This window comes from Trichomonas vaginalis, chromosome I, assembly GCF_026262505.1.
Source record: "Trichomonas vaginalis G3 chromosome I, whole genome shotgun sequence".
Lineage (NCBI taxonomy): Eukaryota > Parabasalia > Trichomonadida > Trichomonadidae > Trichomonas > Trichomonas vaginalis.
The window spans coordinates 6,248,213-6,269,590 of record NC_067203.1 but is presented as its reverse complement, the minus strand read 5'-3'; the positions used below and the strand labels follow the sequence as shown (position 1 = coordinate 6,269,590).

At 33.5% G+C, this 21,378-nt stretch overlaps 4 protein-coding genes and 2 pseudogenes across 6 annotated transcripts, besides 2 other annotated features; 1 reads left to right on the top strand and 5 right to left on the bottom strand.

Moving 5' to 3' along the window:
- Positions 1-2,199: part of a mobile genetic element that runs on past the window's edge.
- Positions 2,200-2,401: 202 nt separating this feature from the next.
- TVAGG3_0938660 (protein of unknown function, DUF4106 family) lies at positions 2,402-2,719 on the bottom strand (the record flags this gene model as incomplete). Its single annotated transcript, XM_051252827.1, has 1 exon — positions 2,402-2,719. One exon carries the CDS (start codon positions 2,717-2,719, stop codon positions 2,402-2,404), a length of 318 nt encoding a protein of 105 aa, XP_051078401.1.
- A 368-nt stretch (positions 2,720-3,087) lies between these two features.
- TVAGG3_0938650 (protein of unknown function, DUF4106 family) lies at positions 3,088-3,369 on the bottom strand (the record flags this gene model as incomplete). Its single annotated transcript, XM_051252826.1, has 1 exon — positions 3,088-3,369. A coding segment is annotated over one exon (282 nt), but the record flags the coding sequence as incomplete, so codon positions are not given.
- Positions 3,370-3,484: 115 nt separating this feature from the next.
- On the bottom strand, positions 3,485-4,092 carry TVAGG3_0938640 (protein of unknown function, DUF4106 family; the record flags this gene model as incomplete). Its single annotated transcript, XM_051252825.1, has 1 exon — positions 3,485-4,092. A coding segment is annotated over one exon (608 nt), but the record flags the coding sequence as incomplete, so codon positions are not given.
- Positions 4,093-4,162: 70 nt separating this feature from the next.
- On the bottom strand, positions 4,163-4,512 carry TVAGG3_0938630 (annotated as a pseudogene). The gene has a single exon: positions 4,163-4,511. A coding segment is annotated over exon 1 (349 nt).
- Positions 4,513-5,527: 1,015 nt separating this feature from the next.
- Positions 5,528-5,746, bottom strand: TVAGG3_0938620 (uncharacterized protein; the record flags this gene model as incomplete). Its single annotated transcript, XM_001325739.1, has 1 exon — positions 5,528-5,746. One exon carries the CDS (start codon positions 5,744-5,746, stop codon positions 5,528-5,530), a length of 219 nt encoding a protein of 72 aa, XP_001325774.1.
- Positions 5,747-12,150: 6,404 nt separating this feature from the next.
- Positions 12,151-21,378: part of a mobile genetic element that runs on past the window's edge.
- On the top strand, positions 18,591-19,549 carry TVAGG3_0938610 (annotated as a pseudogene). Its single transcript has one exon. A coding segment is annotated over exon 1 (959 nt).

Here is a 21,378-nt window from a genome sequence, read left to right as displayed (position 1 = left end):
GTGTTCGACCAAGTTTAACATTATACTTAAAGCTTGACAAATCTTCTCCTGAGTTTGAAGTTTGTCTTTCAGTTGTTGGTAGTCGTTTCGAATATCTGCAACAGAACTTAAGTCTCTGCTAACTTCAGGATATGTTGGTTCTTTTACAGGAACAATTGTTATACCATCTTCGTCTTCGTATGGTTTCCCCACTTCAACATCTCTGTTTTTGACATTGACAACAACACTTTGACTGTTTGTTTGAGTTGGTGAATTTAACTTCACATCTGCCACCGCCATTAAACCTTTTGAAACACTTACGCTTCTATTTTTCGGAAATGACATTTTACTTAGAATAAAAAGATGGACGTATTCGGATATCTCTTCGAATTGAAGCAAAACAAGGTTTATACTCACAAACAATACAAATACATTGACAGAATAGTTCTTTACACAAACAATGGAAAATGTTATAGAATAGCAGTCTTTGCTGAACCAAAATATTTTCATAAAGCAAAGAAAGTTGGTATAACTGAAATGGTGAAAGTTCTTGAAGCAGACAAAAATATAACTTCAAAACTGACCGATATTACTAAAGGAAAGTTTATAATACAATATATATGTCAAAACTGGCGTACTGTCAATATTTGACGGAGAGAAGTCAGTTCAAGAACAACTTACTGACCTGCTGCCAAAATCTGCTCGATGGAAGCTGTCGTTATGCCAATCTGAGGAGCCCCAGCAGGTTTCATCGAACGAATCTTCAAAAGAGCATCTTCCGTGAAAAGTGCTATTGGTTTTGTAAACTTCTTTGCTTTCAATTCATCTGGACCGTCTCTGTCACCAGTATATTGTATTTGAACTGTACCAACAGTTGAAATACCACCCATAAAGTCTTCTGAGTCAGCAAATGGAATGCCAAGCCAAAAGTTTGAACGGTCTCCATTTGTATATTGAGTTTTTTGACCTCCTGTATGAGTCCATACTTTCACATATGGCATAATAGAACTTTGCATTTCAGGGTTAATGGTTGTTGTGAAGTTTGTTAAAGTTCATAGCATCTAATGTCAAGTTGTATGACCTCATATCCTCAACTGTAGAATATTCTTCTCTTGGATAATATTTGCCATCTATGTTTATATGATATTTAATACCAGGGTTGTAGAAACAAGAATAGTCATTTATAGTTCGTCTGAACAGTACAAACATAGTATCTGCATGTTTCATTGCAGTTGTTAAAGCAATATCTGTTCTTGCACCTGGGTCAGCACTTTGGTTTCCAACTTCACCTGCAAAGTCTTTGACAGATATTTGGTGTATAGGGAACATAAGTGGAACTGCAATATATTTGGCAGCTAAAGCATTTGAAATATCTGGGTCCAACATATAGACTGCAAGTCTGCTTTCTATTCTCTTGCATTCAAATTTTTCGCATGTGAACTTAACTGGGTCCCAAGCAGTTCCAGCAGCATTGAAATAATAGTTTACTTCAGTGTTGAAGTTTGAGAAACCAAAGTCTAAGTCAACTTTGTCTTTGCAAAAGTCGGCGAATGACGTTTTATTTGTTCCCATTACGTCTGTAAGAGTGAATGGGTCTTGTGTTGGTGCAATGACTAAGTTATTTTTGCTTGGAGTAAGTTCGATAGAAATTTTTCCTGCCCAGTTTGGCAAGTATCTTAAAAACCTGAAGATGAGGAAAGATGACAAAGGAACTCTGAGTTTCAGTTTTACTTTAGTGGCAGCAGTTCCATCTGAACCAGAAAGGTTAACATAAACTCCTGGAACGTTAGGGTCAAGTCTTCTTATTTTCTCAATAGTTGCATACTGGTCTGTTTGTTCTCTAGCTTGTGGTTGTACTGAGTTTCTCAAAGCGAACCATTCATAGTTTGCCCATGTTACTGTTTGAACTAAGTCAGAGTTAGAATATATCTTATATCCCATGAAAACTTCTGGAGCATATTGGTATCCGACATAGAAAATTCCATTGCAACCTTTCTTGTCAGACAACTTGGCAGAAGGTTTTATTTCAATGTCTTGTTCCACGTATAAGAATGAGTTGTCAATAGAAATAATATGAAACCTGTCGCAAGCAATATCTACTGTTGTTGAAGAACCTTCTCCAAACTCACCTACGTTTCCATAAGAAACAGCAGTGTATATTCGTAACCCTATTTCTGACCTTCTAATGGCATTGTCGCATTCGTTATACCATTCGGAAACATTTCCGTTCATGGCATCCAAAACTGTTGGCGTTATATTCTGAGCGGCGTACATTTCATATGGGTAAAAATATAGAATAGTTGGATTTATATGTCATAATTGTTTCGGACTAAGCTTTACTTTCTTCCTGACTGAATCTTTAACTCTTCTTTTTCCTTCATTGCCACTACTTTCACTAGATGAAGTTACTTCTTCACTACTTTCACTTTGTTCTACTCTTCTTCTTTGGTGTCGCTTTTGGTAACTTGCCCTCTGCTTCAAGTTGTTGCATCTTTGCCTCATGTTCACCTAGTATGTTGTAAATTTCCCATGTCCTTTTTGCCTTTGGGCTCTGGTCGCCCATCTCAGGTAACCTATATCCTAGAAAGATTTTGTCATAGTTTGTATTTGAGTCTTCGCGTATTGTTTGCATGACTCTTTCCTGAGTTTCCGGTTCAAGCTCTTCAAACAGAGCTTGTCCATATGGAATAAGCTCGTTTCCAAATATATGTTTTTGTAGCCATTCTGGTTTTCTTTCCATGTTACCAATAATATCTTTTGTGAATGGGAAAGCTTTACCCAATGTTTCAGTCTTGCGTCATTTATTTCTGTAGTTTCCAAAGGAGGGACATGTTCGTTTCCTTCAGGCTCTTCTAGCTGTTGTTGCTGAACTATTTCTTCCATGTCTGGTTGTATCTGAACTTCTTCCTGTTGAGTTTCTTGTACCTCATCTGGTGGTATATAAGTTCCACCAGCTGGCACATATGTTCCATCTGCAGCATAATGTCCTACCTGACTTTTCGTTCTTAAGAAAGCATTTACTAGGTCTGTTTTGGTCTGTTGTAACTCTTTTTCTTGACTTTCCACAACAGTTGCTCTAACGGCGTCATAGGCACTTTGAACTGCCTGTCTCGTTGCTGCATCTGTTATTTTCGTCATATTTTGTGCTACTTCTCTTAACTCTTTGTCGAAACCTTCAGACTTCAGTTTCTTTCCAGATGAGAAGTCGTTCACTAGTTTCACCTTACTATGAAGAGCTTCGAAGGCATTCTTAAAGTCAGCATTCATTAAAGCTTCATTTGAACTGTCTTCATCCGCTTGTATTTTTGTCCTTATTGACCCTATAAGTTGGGCTGCTTTAGCGTTGGCTTGGGCATCTAACCAGTCATTATTAGCTTTTATATATTCTGCGCTTTTCATTGCCTTTTGCATGGCTGCGTCGTTATTTTTACTTTCTTGTGCTAAGTTTTCATACTGTACGGTTTGGTTTTGCAACTGTAAAAGTTTTTCTGCCTTTACATTTGCTTCAACTTCTTTTTTATACTCATCGCTATCCATATATGTCTTCAGGGCTTTTTGTTTTATCTCTTCAGCTTTCAGTACTTTATATTGAGTAGTATGGTTTTTCAAATTTATAACATCTTGTTCCATTTTTGCTACTTCTGCTGCTTTTTCTGACACTTTTTTCGCATATTCCTCTGTACTTAGTTCTTTCAGTTGTTCTTCTTTCTTCTTTTTCTCTATGTTTAACTCATTGAGTTTCTTTGTCTGTCTGTCATATTCTAGTTTCTTTTCGTTTTCACTTATTTGTTTCTGTATGTCTATGTTTGACTTTTTGACATCTGTTATTTGATTTTTGAGTGAACTCAAATTCATTTGACTTTGAGGGTTATAAGCTGTTCCGTCTGCAGCTCCACCATAGCCTGCCATTTTCGCTAAAAGTGCCGCTCTTAAACCTCCACTCTGTGCACCAATAACTCGGTTTAAAAGCATAGGGTTGCTTGACATTTGTTGCAACATAGTGGGGTCATTCATCATTTGTTGTTGCAACTGTTGTTGTGGTGTCAGTTTTACTATTGGATGTTTCAATGCTCCCTTCCTCTTACGTATATTCTTACGTAGCTTACGTGGCATTTTAAGTGAAGTAAAAAACGGTTTTTGTAGTTTAAAACATGCGGCTGTCACTTTTTTGTTTGCATATAGGTCAGGTAAGTGGGGCCTCCAGGCACTTCGTGCCCTCTAGCCCTGAAGATGAAACAGAAATGGTTTCACCGGGGACTAATACCAAGTTTCCTTCCCAGTAGTCTTGACCATTGCTAAAGAATATGCAAACCAATTCTTCGAATACAATTTCTTGTCCACTTTTGCGTTGGAAAATGACTCTTACACGGTCACCTGGAATGACTCCATCTTTTTCGTTGTCTTCATTCTGTAACGAAATAGTACGAACGAGGAAATGGTTGACAATTTCAACTTGGAATTCGCAAGGAGTTGTGCGAAAAACCCAGCCAACATTTTCGGCTCCGTACTCGTCAACTAGTTTCGGCGACAGTCCAATTCGAACAAATTTGTTCGAATTCAATTCAATATGCAGACGAACTTGTCCGCTATTGTCCCACTCTTGTAAGAGTACTTCAAGAACGACTCTTCAACCAGTTGCTTCCTACCTTACGCAGCCCAATTTAAATTCAATTTGCCCGTGCAGCCATAAACTTCACTCCGTACTCGTACAGCTATGACGAGGATGAACTAGTTGACGAGTACGGAGCCGAAAATGTTGGCTGGGTTTTTCGCACAACTCCTTGCGAATTCCAAGTTGAAATTGTCAACCATTTCCTCGTTCGTACTATTTCGTTACAGAATGAAGACAACGAAAAAGATGGAGTCATTCCAGGTGACCGTGTAAGAGTCATTTTCCAACGCAAAAGTGGACAAGAAATTGTATTCGAAGAATTGGTTTGCATATTCTTTAGCAATGGTCAAGACTACTGGGAAGGAAACTTGGTATTAGTCCCCGGTGAAACCATTTCTGTTTCATCTTCAGGGCTAGAGGGCACGAAGTGCCTGGAGGCCCCACTTACCTGACCTATATTCATAAAGATTTTCCAAAAATATGATACCGCAAAATTAAAAAAGTGACGTCTTGAGTGGAGTCAAAGGTCGAAATTGCTAGCTAAATGTTTTTTTAGCGAAATTGCGTATTGTACGTTTTTTTCGCAAAACGAAACCCTTACTTCAACTTTCTCATTTTCAATATAATTACAAAAACAAACTTGTAGAAAAAGAGTAGTTTAGTGCTGAGTTAAAAAAGAGTGCTGGAAATCTCGCCAAATCTGACATTTGTAAAGTTTCATATCTGACACTTTGTAAAGGGTCCAAGTTGTCAGATTCGACATTGGCGCCAAAATAAAAAAAAGTGGGTTTCATCACGGTTAGAAAAAGTGTGTTTCCAGAAATATTGCCATGCAATAGAAATTTTTGAAAAGTGCAATATAAAAAGATTTGTTCAATTTAGTGTATACCAAGAAACAAAAATAATGGGGGAAAAAAATCGAATAAATTTAATTTTTTACTTTGGAATAAAGTGTTGCGCTGGTGGTCCAAGTCCAAAATCTATATTTTGCGCTTGCAACATAGAGTTGGATTTATAATTCCTATGAATAATGTTTCTGAGTTCTTCGACTTCAATTCGGAGTTGGCGGATTTCATCTAAGATGCCTTTAAGTTTCTGATCGTCTCTAGAATCAGATTTTGTAAATGATAGTAAAAATAAGAAAATAAGAATCATTTTGAATGAACTTATATATTTTTGAATATGTTCAGAAAAAGTTTATCAGACTCAAGAAAAAAAAAGGTTAAGTACATCAGACTCAGATAAGTAAGGATGAGCACAATAAAATATAATATATTATTAGCAGGATTATTTAGTTCAAGGTGTAGTTTTTCTAATTTTCCAGATTGTAATTTTCCACTTAGCTACTTATATTTGATAATCTCAATTTTAGTTTCAATTCCTTATTCATATGTATTAACAGTAACTCTTAGACAAGAAAGGCTTTTGTACTTCAAAAAAAGAGATAAATGCGTTATTTTTTGTACAATTTCTTTAATTAATAATTTATTTTTTGCAATAATATACTGTTCATTGACACATGCTTTCATAAATTTCGGCTTTTCATATATGAATGTGTTGCAATTGACTATAAGGCTTCTTCAAGCTTTTTGTTTTGCATTGACTTTCTCTGAAATCGCAAAAATATTAACAATTTTCCGCCTAAAAGGATCGAAGATCATTTATTATCTTACAATTAGCTTAATAATTCTAATAGGAGTTCTTTCTTTTTTAGTTTATATTAATTATTTCATTTCATATGATAGCAAATTTTTCTTATACCTTAACAAGATCATTCAAAGCAAACTAATTATTTATCATACCATTATTATCATTTATATCATAAGTTTTGCAACTCTCTCTATAGCTTTTATATTCTCAAATATCAAAAATTTTATTGAACCAGAACGTAGAAATACGCTTAACATTACATTATTTTTGATGCCAATTCCATTATTTCTATACATCATTCAGTTCTATATTTATGGCTCTATTTACTGGAGATCTAAATATTATTATATATTTAAATCTACTCAATATATTGATGATTTCCCAAAATACAAATCAAAATATTTCTATTTTCTTTGGGCATATTCATCATTTTATTTTGGATTAATGAATCTTATTCCTCTTGCAATCTTAAATATTCTGTCAGGTCAAACAGATGATAATCAAGAATCAGAAAAAAGTTCAGAAAATACCATAAATTCCGATATTACCATTTCCATTTAGAGATGTAACAACATACAATTCATTCAAGAAAAATGTGTTTGAATTTTTCACATTTAAAATTATAATTACCCAAACTTACACGATCACATTTTACTACATTGAAAGTTTAATCAAGACCGATTAATTATTGTTATTTATACTAGGCAACTTTTTTTTATTTCAGGACGGGTTTGAATCCATACAGTATATTGGATTCAATATATTTATCATCGAATCTTGCAGGTGAATCTTTGGCATTATGCATGTTATTCCGCTTTCTCTCCTGAATATTCTTTCAGTGAAGAAAGATTTAACTCAAAATAGAGAAAAGCTCAGAAAACATGATCAATATATCTGTTTCAATTTAGATAATACAATTGAAATTTGCCATAGATACGCAAGGATATGATTAAAATTATTGTTCAATTTCTTTTTGAATAATTATTATACATGCATCAAGAAATACAAAATCATTGATATAAATTATTCGTATGCTATTTGAAAATGGTAGTTTAGATAGAATGAGTTATTTTATCATCCATTTTCAAAACAAATTGATAAAAATATTGATCATTAATTGATATCGATTTAGTTTCATTTTAATTTATATTTGGTAATATATATGAAGTTGATAATTCAATTCTTAATTAGCTCGATTACCAAAAGGTACACGAGAAATAAACATTGATTATCCGAAACTTTTTAAAGATTTATGATTACCTATGTTATTCAAAAAAGCTATTAACACAAGTATAGCAACGAACTTATTGCTTTATTATATTCAAATGCAAAGATTTTAATAATTATTTGCAAAGGAATGATTAACAAATATTTTTTATAGCGACAGCTTTGCTATCCATTCGATATGTTTTTCGCAGCACTTCACTTTGAATCAAACAAATAAACTATTTCAAATCACAATGAAATCATATAAGTATTGAAATTACTTATTAAAAAGTTTATTAAAAAAGTAACTAATTTTTTTATTTAAATTATTATCTCCCCTAGCTTCTTTTCTACATACATGTGTCACCCACTGGTCTATGCTTGTCAGGTAAACAACCAGCCTGAGAGTTATCAGGAATAGAATTCTCTCCAATGATGTTTCTTAGTTCTTCAACTTCAATTCGGAGTTTGCGAAATTCATCTAAGATATCTTTTAGCTTCTGATCATCTTTTGATTGTAATTTTAATAATGAAAGCAAAAATAAGAGTATGAAAATCATCAAATTTGCTCAAATATTATTTAAAATTTTGAATGATATCAGAAAAAGTTGGGGTATTATTATTGTCGTCTGGCGGTTTTAGACGACAATGCGAATTTTCAAATAATAGGATTTTTAGCCAGATAAAGAGCTACTCCATATATCATGCGTGTTTGCATACTATATACATAGATGGAATTGATGTTCTTCCTTTATTTAGGTACCGAAACATGCTTGAAAAATCTATTTTTTAGACGACAATGATAATTTTGTCACTTTTCCAGACGACAATAATAATTTGTCACCTTTTTAGACGACAATAATAATTTTGTCACTTTTTCCAGACGACAATAATAATTTGTCACCTTTTTAGACGACAATAATAATTTTGTCACTTTTCCAGACGACAATAATAATTTGTCACCTTTTTAGACGACAATAATAATTTTGTCACTTTTCCAGACGACAATAATAATTTGTCACCTTTTTAGACGACAATAATAATTTTGTCACTTTTTCCAGACGACAATAAAACATCCTCGAAAAAGTTGAATCAGAATTCATTCATTTTTTATAATTAAATCTGCGCATTAAGAATGAGTCAGATCGGAGTAAGTATATTAATTGCTGGTATAGTTAACACTAAATGCAGCTTTACTAATTTTCCAGAATGCGATTTCTATCTGAGTTATATATTTTTAATTATCTCTATATTGATAACAATCCCTTATTCATATATACTAACGTTAACATTAAGACAAACAAATTTTCTCTATTGCAAAAATCGAGATAAGTGTGTTGTTTTTTGTATTATCACAATGATTAGTAATTTGATTTTATCAATCATGTACTGTTCATTAACACATATTTTTATGCACTTCGGTTCATCATATATGGATGTATTATTTCTAACTATCAGGTTTCTACAAACATTATGTTTTGCTCTATATTTCTCTGAAATTTCCAAAATTTTAACCATTTTCCAAATAAAAGGATCGAAAATTATTTATTATATTACAACTACACTAATCATTAAAAAAAAAAAAAAAAAGGGTAGTGGGGCTTCCAGGCACTTCGTGCCTTCTAGCCCTGATGTTGATGTTTAGTATAAATGAAGTTTTTATTCGGAGGACTCTTCTTCTTCCTCCATTGCTTCTGGGAAGAAGCCTTCTTCTGGGTCGAAAACATTATATAATGTGTCGCTTTTCACAAATTATATATGTTTTCATGTTTTGTCACTTTTCTGTCACTTTTCAGGGAAAAACATTTTTATTATTATATATAAATGAATTTTACAAAACCACCGTTACCGTTCTTTGGAAATAAGAGTAGATGTAAAGATATTATATTGAGAGAACTTAAGAAACTACCGAATGGTCTAACATTTGTAGATTTGTTCGGTGGAAGTTTCTATATATCCCATTTGTGCCATATAATATTCCCAGACTCAAAGATTATATGCAATGACTTCGACAACTATATGGACCGTCTCAAACATATTCCAGACACAAACAACATATTGAAAGAGTTAAAAGAAAAGATACCTATAGGTAAGATGGAACGTATACCATTAGATAACAAAAATATTGTGAGAGAGTTTTGAAAAAAGCAGAATATATAGACTGGGATAGTATATCTGCTAGACTATTATATAGTGGTGCTATAAGAGTTCATGACATTGAAACACTTATGTCAAAAGTTTTATATCTTAACTATACAAATGTTTTCAAAGAGGACATAGAAAAATATATTGAGGGTATAGAGTTTGTGAGATGTCATTGGACAGATTTGTATGAAAAATATAAAGACAAGGAAAATGTTTTCTTTATAGTGGACCCGCCGTTCTATAACACATGGATTTTCAATACCAAGTAGACTGGACTTTGAGAGACTCTTTAGAAACTTTAGACGTTTACATAACCATCCATGCTTTACTTTACATCCGATAAAAGTGGTTTGGAAACCGTTATGAGATGGTTAGAGGACATACATGACTATGAGTTTATATATGACAAGATAGAATATGAGAGAGGTTCCTATAAACTGGAGAAAGTGTCATAACAAAGAAATTTATTAGTAAGTAAATGTGGTTTGAAATCGGACTACTTGTTTTAGGTTTTTTCCATTGTGTCATTTATTTATTTGACGTGGCAGAAAAGTACAGAGAATATGAAGATGAACCAATGCCTGCAAATGTTCAGTATATGTACTCGTAAGAGATATTTTATCTAATATTAAATGGACGCACAGAACTTAGCGAATGCACAGCAACCTGGACAACCAAACCCAGAGAATATTCCAAATGAAGTTAGAATACAAACTGCAATGGCAAACTATGGTCAAGTGCCAACAGATGTACAAATGCAAACTGCCATGTCAAATGACGCTGCGTTAGGTTTGCCACCATGGTATGCAAATATGAGATGGAAAGAGTTTTATACAAACCCTGAAGTGGGATATAAACAACTTTATGCAGATGACGCGAACACAGGAGTTGACCCAGAATATGTTTCTACCAGAGGAGAAACAGAATGTATGAGCTCCAGTTAAAGAATGCTATGGAACTCAACAGGAAACGTAAGAGACTAGGCGGACATTAGATTTTTACATATAGTAAAATGGGTTTCTTCAGTAGTATTGGAAACTTCTTTCGAAATGTTGGAAGAGGTATATGGAATGGAATAAAAACCGTAGGAAGAGGAATTTGGAACGGGTCAAAAATATTGGTAAAAGAGTAGGTCAGTTTGTTGGTATTATACCTAAAGACCCTGAACCAGAAGAACAAGCTCCTGTTATACAACAGCCTGAACCTGCACCACAGTCTAGTTGGCAACCAAATCCAACACCTCAACCGTATTAAAAAATTATATTTTTACCGTTCGATAGTAGTTATATATGAAACTAAGTTCTAAGTAAAACGCATGGTATAATGGAATTATTCTTTTTCTTCCATCTGTAGTAAACCATACTTGAAAGTCTGAAATACTTCCACTTGGTGGTTCGTATAACTTTGTAGGTTTTTCGTAAAAGTCATTTGCCAAGCATAAGAAAGAGTTTTGGGCGCCAGAAAATGAAGCATGAACAATAATAGCAGCTGGGTCGAAAACATCTTTAAATAAATATGGTTCATCTCTTGCATATCGACTGTAAATATTTGCTAAAGGAAGTTCGACTTTCTGATTTAAACATTCTTTGCAAATAATACCATGACATTGCAGTGAATTCTGTATATATTTGTTCGTCTTTCTTTGGATTGTCTTCGTAGATTTGAAATGACACTTGTGAATTTTGTTTGTCATATACAATTCTCACATAAAGTGTGCTCTCGGTATTTGCATATTCATCAGCATATTTTGCATAACATGAATTTATTTTATCTTCTATATTTTTAACGCAGTCTGTAGAGAAGATGAAAGGTCAACTTGTATTAGCTCAATTTCTTCCCACATTTTTCGTTTCCCTTCAGATATATAATCTATATGAAACCTTACAATAAATGGAAAACTTTTATCTTCTACAGACACAAACTTCATTCTACGAAAGCCAATAGCTTTTGTGACAGATGGGTCTCTTAACCATCTTAATGGGTAGTCAAAACGATAGCCTTCATGCTTTACGGTCTCTGTCTCAAACTTTTGACCGACATTAGTAAAAAGTTCATCTAATGGTTTAGTTGTAGCAACTCTTGAATTTTCTTTTTCTATTGGAAGCATATTTTCTAGAATAAAAATGTCAAATGAAACAGCGTCTATGAGAGAAATACAACACAACCGACAACTCATTATACAAGCTCTAAATAAGAACACAACAAACTTTTCAAACTATTCTAAGATATCTGAGTCATTGAAAGAAGGAAACTTAAAACTGACATTAAACCCAATGACAGATGAGTTTCTGTTTCAAGACAATAAGAACCATACTGTCTGTATAAATCCAACAAAAGGAACTTTAAACGAGAAACCTATATCTGAACTTCTTTTGAAAGCAGATATTGACAACAAAGCTGACAAAGAATATGTCATTGAAAAAGTTCAAGAAGAACATGACAGAGCAGATGCAACATATGCAACGAAAGAACATACTCATCCTGAACTAGCAGACAAAACATATGTTGACAATAAAATGTCAAGTGAAGTGACAAGAGCTGAAAACGAATATTCTAAAAAGACTCATACACATTCTATATCTGAAATAACAGACTTACAAGAAACCTTAAACAGTAAAAGTGCCGTTGGACATACACATACCATTGCAAATATTACAAACTTACAAGAAACCTTAAACAGTAAAAGTGACGTTGGACATACACATACCATTGCAAATATTACAAACTTACAAGAAACCTTAAACAGGAAAAGTGACGTTGGACATACACATACATCTTCTGAAATAACAGACTTAAACGTTAGCCTTGAAAAGAAAGCAGATAAAACATATGTCAATGAAATACCAAAGTTTGATAGGAACAACGAAAAATATTGAAAACTATTGTTGGTGACTTTTCTGTCAATGAAGAAAAAAATATTTTAGATGGGAGTTTGTACACTCCTTAAAAAATGGTATACGGTATAAACTCATTCCGAAAAATAACAATGAAATGTATGTAGGCTATATAAAGAATGATGGTACACAAGTTAAAGTTCCATTAGACAACAACTGCTACTTAAACTTATATGGAGACGAACAAAAGAAATATTTAAGAGTTTATGAAATGACAGATATGACATTACCTAACCCAGCTCCAGCACCATATTATTATGACTATGGTGTTGACGCACATGTAGACCCAAAAAAGCAAACATTATATTTAGAATATTATAGATATAAAAGATATAATGCAATAAAAAAAACGAGAATAGTATACTATTATGAAGATGACAGAAATAAATATTATAGTCAAGATTTTACCTACCCTGAAAACATAAGATTATATTATAAAAAATATTCTGACACAAACCAGAAGAAACCTGAAATAGTTGCACTATATTTTAAGTTCAAAAGAGACAATCCTATAATATCTCATATGTTTGATTTAATGAACCCAGTAGGTTCTATTTATACATCTATGGAAGCAAGAGGTTCCTCAAGTAATGTTTGGTGTTGGTGCATGGGAACAAATAGTCGACAGGTTTTTGTATTGTGCAAACTCTTCAAAGGAAACAGGTGGAAGTAAAACGATTTCAGGTGAAAATTTACCTGCACACAGTCACTACATAGATTTAAGTACATCTCAAGCAGGTTGGCATAAGCATAGATATTGGGATTGGTCAGGAATGACAAAAGGTCAAGGATATGATGTTAAAGACGACGTTAAGTTTGCTATAAATTGTTACTGGGATGACACTCAGGGAGAAGGAAACCATACACATTTCGTTTCAGGATATACGCAAACAACGGGACAAAGTAAAGAATATATGCCACCTTACATGACAGTTTACGCATGGTATAGAATTGCTTAGTCGTCATTTTCAACTTCTTTAGCATATTGGTCAGGAGTTGTCTTATATTTGTTAGGAACTGTCTTTGAAAGTATACCACCTTGAACTTTGACAAGTTTGAAACGAGGTCTGACAATAGTAGTTTTATCTTCTGCTTGCAGTGTGTACATTTTGCCATGTTTGCCTAAAACTTCATAATATTCTCTTGTATACTTTCTTCTATTTTTACGAACACGAATGTGAGTACCTGTCGAGTTCCCATTGTTGTCATAGTCAATAGTATTTTCATATGGGTCGCGTTTAGGTATTTCTATTTTTACTTTGTCACCTTTCTGAAGTTTGAAGCCCGGCATTCTTTCTTGTTTGTCTCTTTTGACTAAATTATTAAATATATAGTCTTTCTCTAAGTCAGGGTTGTTTTTCATTTCTTCGGGGAGTGGTTTCCCAAACCTTTTTGTTTGTTTACGGCTATTGTAAATATTTTAAAACTTGTCTCATCTTTGCCATGGAGAAGTGTCTAATATTGTCGTCATATGACATTTCATTGCTTCACCACCTTGTGGTTGGTTTAAGTCTCTTAACATTTTTATACAACACCATCAATAAGCCTCAATGACACAAAAGCAGAAGTTTTTTGGTCGACAATGAAATATTGGTTTACATTTTTTGACGCAGATAGTTTTTTACATCATCTGATTTGAAAGAACTTTCACAGTCAGATGTCAGTTTTGTTGGATGGTATTTGTCAACGAATATTGTCAAAGCAGTTTTCACATCTAAAATATTTTGGACCATAATGGTATGGCTTCAAAGTATCATTGTGTTTTGACCGACAAATATTAGCCAGTATGGTGGTCCACTTTCTCTTATACCTCGGAATGTTTTCCAAGATATCCATAAACCAAGCATTTGTGTTGAACTAAGATTTTTATCATGAGTGCTTTTTTGTTGCCTTAGAAACATAGGGGTCCTTGTTTGGATTCGTCTTTTTTAACCATAAGAAATGGTCTTATTTGGCCGCATTAGCAGGAGTTGCATCCAGATTTTTGCCCGCAGTAGTGGAATCAATAGCCAGAGGTGTATTTAGTGTTGGAAGGAAGATTTTGAGTACATTAGGTATACTTAAAGAGAAAGCACAACCTATTATACAAACTGTACAGAAAGGTTGGGATGTAGCCGAGAGTGCAGCAAATCTTATTCCAAATCCTGAAACAAGAGGAAAAGTTCAAGGATGATGGACAATGTTTTCCAGACAACAGGAAACTATTATAACAAAGCAAATGACTACTATAACCAAGCAGGACACTATATGGACCAAGGTGAAAGATTCTTTAACAGAGGATTATCCATGCACAACAGTGGGTAAACAATAACCAACCTCAACCGCCTCAAACGTGGGGAATGTAAAGTTTTTTATTGAGATGAAATGAACAATACAGCATTGAGACAAATGGGTTCAAGATGGATTTGTCGACTTCCAGCAGTTACACAACGTGTTTGTCAAGTGTTCTTCCTATACCTCAGGAAGTTTTTAGACCGACTTAAAAAACAACAACAACCAGTTGAAAAACAAACCAAACTAAAATTTTTTACTGAGATGAAATGACGAAGAAGTTGAAACGGTAGATTTGACACACAAACAAAAAGTTCAGAACCATTGTCAAAACCTGTCAAAGAACTTACAGATGAAGAGAAAAATTCAATAATAGAAAGTGCCAGGTCTGGAAATACAAACCCTAACTATAAAGTCACTTTTCATAGAAATGGAACGGCTAGTATCTCAAAAAGAAACAGACTCTCACAAATAAAATATTGAAGTCTGAAGGAGCTTTCGAGACAACAGATGGAAAAGTTTACTTCAACTGACCAACAGTTCAATTATAGAACATCTCATTGACTTAGAGTCGAAATATTCTAAACTTTACAACAAACACAAAAAGTTGAAAGGAAAACAAAAACAATGCATATGATATTTATGAAGATGTTGACGACACAACATGTTCCTGCAGGTGAGGTAAGTCAGAGGAACCAAAAAGTGACGAAAAACCGATAGAAGAAATCCAAAAACTGAAGATAAACCAAACCAAAGTTTAGTTTGGAAACTAAACCAAGTCAACTTCATTAGCTGGTATGGTTGGCGTCAAAGACTTATGGGCAGCAGGTGGTTATGTTAAGTAAAGAAAAAAACATTTTTTTATTTTTATAAAAATGCCCCATATAGATATGGATAGAAAGTCTGCTAGAATAAAAGCAGAGTTGCAAAGATATGGTTGGAGAGTTTCGAAGAATTTAAATATAGGAAGGGAAGACCATAAAAGTCTATGACAAACTGGCTGGTCTTCGCTACGAAATGGATTTGGAAACAGCACGTGCAAATTATCCAAACAGACTAGAGAGGTTAGAAGAGAACGTCTTATGGACATGCCTTTCGATGTTAGTGAACATTGCATGAAGTAAAAATTTATTTTAAAAAAAGTGACATTTTTTTATTTTATTTGAAATGTACGCTGAGTTTGTTGGAGAAGACCGTTGGGAAACTTGTTTGTTAGATGAGAAATATGAAATGGCATACATATTTTAAAACAATATATTTTTACATATATTAAATGCTTCAGGTTGAAAACAAAGAACAAAAGTAGTAGATACAAAACCGTTAGACTATATCTTTACAATGCTGGTAGGACAATATCAGATGAAGAAATTTCATCCGAGTATACAGGTTTGACTATCCAATTCGTTGGCTTCAAAGTCCTTCAGATGCAAAGGCAATAGGATTTAGAAGAGTTTTGTTTTCAAAAAGAACTAACGCATTTATGTTCGCAGTATATTTTCATGGGCAGTATAAAGGTTCTGATGGTCTAATAGACAATTTGACGAAATGAGAATCTTTACAGTTCGTTCAGACGAAAGTCTTGAGAAAACTCTAAATGACTTTCAAACTCAATGAACAAATATTATTGGGAATTTCAAGAAAAATTACTCTTACTAAATCATACTATCGAAACTAGAATATGACAAGATGAACTCCACCGTTTCATTGAAATTAACCCCAAGAGACACAGTTTATTTATAGTAAGATATAAGTTTGGGACAATTTCTTCGGTTACTAAACCAGAACGAACATTACCACGATGGTCCATTTATAATATATATATCCACCAGCAAATTTGACAGTTATATATAGAAACGTGTTTGACCCTCAAAATGTTATGTGTCATGCAAGTTTCAGTTCAAGCAACAATAGTTTTCTATGTATTGGTAAGGACTTTTATGACTTTGCTTCTAAATTCTACGAACCCCCTAGTAAACAGTTTCTCTGACTTTCAAGTTTGGTTCACAACAAATGGTGTGCAACATATTATTCCATTGTACTATGACTTTTATCTCGAATTGTCTTTCATATATAACTACGGAAAAGTGCTGAAAAAGTATGAATGTGAAGAATATTATGAAAATAACATTTTTTCTAACATCGTAGAAAACTCATGAAAACAATTTATTTTTGTGAATATGTAAGCGGCTCATAGCTCAGTGGTATGGGCTACCTCGTTAAAGGCGTCGAAGACCTCGGTTCAAATCCCGATTCGCGCAGGTTTTTTCCTTTTATGCAGTTGAAATTTCATGTACATAGGTTACTTTGGTGTTAGACCCTAGTGAAGAAAATAGAACGATATAAGTTTACATTTGTAAGGTTACTTTGGTGTTAGACCCTAGTGAAGAAAATAGAACGATATAAGTTTACATTTGTAAGGTTACTTGTTTGTACTGTTTCAGAACAAGACTTGTACTGTTTCAGAACAATATTTGTACTGTTTCAGAACAATACTTGCACTGCTTCAGAACAATATTTGTACTGTTTCAGAACAAATTTCCCGTAAAAAGCTCTCAATTTGTGAGAAAAAAATTTTCTGTTTCAGAACAATATTTGTACTGTTATCAGAAAATATTTGTACTGTTTCAGAACAATATTTGTACTGTTTCAGAACAATATTTGTACTGTTTCAGAACAAATTTCCCGTAAAAGCTCTCAATTTGTGAGAAAAATTTTCTGTTTCAGAACAATATTTGTACTGTTTCAGAACAAATATTTGTACTGTTTCAGAACAAATATTGTACTGGTTTCAGAACAATATTTTGTACTGTTTCAGAACAATATTTGTACTGTTTCAGAACAATAATTTGTACTGTTTCAGAACAATATTTGTACTGTTTCAAGACAATATTTGTACTGGTTTCAGCACCAATGTCCGACGTATCACACCACCCCCAGAATCTCAATTCTTAATCCAATCGAAGAGAGACACGAGGAGTTCGAAGAAGCGTCTGAACCGCTTTACGCAAAGAGTATGCTACAGCCTCCTATTGAGAGAAAGTTGTTCCCGCGACCGAAAAATAAAGTTTAGGGTAGAAGGTTAGATCTAACCTCTTTTCTAACCTGTTTTCTACCCTCTTGAATTTTCATGAATTTTCATGAATGATTTGTCATGATTTCATCGTACATGTTTTGTCATGACTTCTTCGTAAATGTTTTGTCAAGACTTCTTCGTAATGAGTGTAAAGGACCCAAAAATATAATTTAGGGTAGAAGGTTAGATCTAACCTCTTTTCTAACCTGTTTTCTACCCTCTTGAATTTTCATGACTTCTTCGTAAATGTTTTGTCATGATTTCATCGTACATGTTTTGTCATGACTTCTTCGTAAATGTTTTGTCAAGACTTCTTCGTAATGAGTGTAAAGGACCCAAAAATATAATTTAGGGTAGAAGGTTAGATCTAACCTGTTTTCTAACCTGTTTTCTAACCTCTTGAATTTTCATGACTTCTTCGTAAATGTTTTGTCAAACATGAACGTAAATGTTTTGTCAAGACTTCTTCGTAATGAGTGTAAAGGACCCCAAAAATATAATTTAGGGTAGAAGGTTAGATCTAACCTCCTTTCTACCCTCTTTTCTAACCTCTTGAATTTTCATGACTTCTTCGTACATGTTTTGTCAAGACTTCATCGTAATGAGTGTAAAGGACCCAAAAATATAATTTAGGTGAAGAGGTGCGATCTAACCTGTTTTCTAACCTCTTTTCTAACCTCTTGAATTTTCATGAATTTTCCCGAAATAAAAAATAAAGTTAGTTTTATTTTTTTTTATTTTTTTATTTTGTATAAAAGACATGATTTCAACAATAGGTTCTACAACACTTCAAACAACAACTTCACCAAACTCTTTAGTTATGAATCCAACATCTATGTTAGTAGAGATGAAAAGCTTCATTCCTTCTTCAGATATACTTTCGAAACAGAAATCCAGGAATATAAAGCAGAACTGTTAACATGTAATTTAGACTGTACGTGGCGAAAGATGAAGGAAATGAAGCAGTATCTTTAGAAATCAGGAAATTATTGAGCCAATTTACCCAAATTGCCTGAAATTCAGCAACAAAAACTCGCTATTCCTGAATTCGATGAAATAGAAGTCAAAGCAACTGACTCAGTAGAAATAAAAAGAAGTTCATTCGTAAGTAAAACTATGAGTTTCTAGATTTCATTGCAACCATAAAGTTATGACAGAATTGCGACATGGTATAATAAAGAATGTTTTCTGACCTTTACCAATCTGAAGAATTTAAACCTCTACGACAACTTGTTCATTAGCTGCAAAATGTGTAATGGCCAGATAAGAGATAAAGACAGAAGAGGTAAGAGTATGGAGACGAACAGATAAAACCAGCAAACTTGCTTCAGACTTTAAAGAAAACCATGACGCCTTAGTTGTTCTAGCAGGTAAGTTTCAGAATGATAACCGCAAAAATGAACCCGCAATGTTCAAATGTAAGGCAAGCAATTAGAAAATATAACTAACTGACGTCAAAGAGATAGAAAGAATGAGAAACGACTATGCAGATTTAAAGAAAGAAGCAGAAAAAACCAGACAGAAGATAAAATGGACATGTTAGCATTTTCTGACAAAAACTATCCAACTGCTGACGATTTCCTTCTATCTGACGTCAAGAAGAAGTATAAAGAAACTTCGGCATAGTTAAAACATTCGATATCTCAGCGAAGAAATAGAAGCTACAAACTGTTTAGAGTCTCACGAATTCATAACGTTTACCATGTAAAACGCTTATAAAATAACTGGGGTAGAAAACAGGTTAGAAAAGAGGTTAGATCTAACCTTCTACCCTAAACATTATTTTTTACTGAATTCAGCAACAAAATTCTGAGTAAAATAATTTTAGGGCTTGTGTCAAACCGTTTGAGTTTTCACAAAATTTAAAAAATAACGTTTACCATATGTAAAACGCTTATAAAATAACTGGGGTAGAAAAGAGGTTAGAAAAGAGGTTAGATCTAACCTTCTACCCTAAAATATATTTTTGTCTGATTTACGCTCATTACGATGAAGAAGTCTTGACAAAACATTTACGTTCAGATGTTTGACAAAACATGCTACGATGAATCAATGACAAAACATGTACGATGAAATCATGACAAAACATGTACGATGAAATCATGAAAATTCAAGAGGGTAGAAAAGAGGTGAGAAAAGAGGTTAGATCTAACCTTCTACCCTAAAATATATTTTTGCTGAATTCAGCACAAAAATGCAGGATAAATGATAAGATTGCTTCCTCCCTCGGTTTCACGAGAGAAGAGATTCCGTACGAAATCGTAAAAGAGATTGCGAGTAGGAAAAAAACCCCCGCTGTCGCCCGACTCTATGAAAATCGTTGAAGAACAGCGAGTAGGTAAAAAAACTTAGTCGCCCCAACTCTGCATAGAAATCGTGAAGAACCGCGAGTAGGTTAAGAAACGTATCGCCAAATCTCATATGAAAATCGTGGAATTTCCTTAAGACAGCAAAAAATAAGTTAGTTTTTTTATAAAAAATATTATTTTATTTTGTATGTAAGAACATATATGACAAAACACTGTTAGTTTGAAACAGTTAAAATGATAGACAATGACACCAAAGTGGTTAGAATAAGGTTGATTTACACGTAAGAGATACTCCAAAGAATACAACAATATTCTTTGTCAGACTTAATATCTCCAAATCTGGCAAAGAAAACAAACGACTGGGTTAAGAAATGCTTCAAACCAGAAAATTTTGACAAAGAAATCACTTGGAGCTTATGATAATATCGGTAGCAGATTCTATGGACCTACAGCCATATCTTTAGACAAAAGTCCTTTATACCAATAGGTTTCTGCGTTATGGTTAACCCAGTTGTCTGGATATAACTTCATAAACATACTGGTTTATTCGACTCAGAACGTTGCAGTAGAGGACTTACTTTAGCATCGCGTTCAGAACCGAAGGACTTCATACAGAAGAATAATAAGATTAGGAAGAACTATAAATAACTAAAAGATTATGGAGTACAGTCAATAGAGTCAAGGTTGTGTGTGTTAACGATATGAGAGCTGCTGAAACAGAAATATTGAAAAGTTAGGAAATATGTAATGGTGCTCCATGAAAAGGTAAAGAAAACGTTTGAAGTAGAATGAGATAGATAAGCTATAAATTTTGACAGAAGTTGCTGAAATACTGTTAAAATAGACGCTTTACGCATGTAAAACGGTTGTGAAGAAAAAAGAGGTGAAAATTTAGGTGAAAAAAACACGGTGAGGAACTCTAACCTTTCTACCTAAACATTATTTTTGCTTGAACAAATGACGCAAAAATCTGAGTAAAATGCATAAGTTGCTATCCTCGAAAACCGAGAGATAGAGATTCCCGTATGTAAAAACAGTGAAGAACAGCGAGTAGGTAAGAAACCTAGTCGTCAAAAAACTCTATGAAAACAGTGAAATTTCTCTAGACAGACTTTTTTTCGGTCTTGCAACTCATGAAAACGTTCATTTGACAACTTTCTACAAACTCATAACAAGTGAAATTTCTCTAGACAAGACTTTTTCCTACTCCCAAAATCTATAACAGTGAAATTTCTCTAG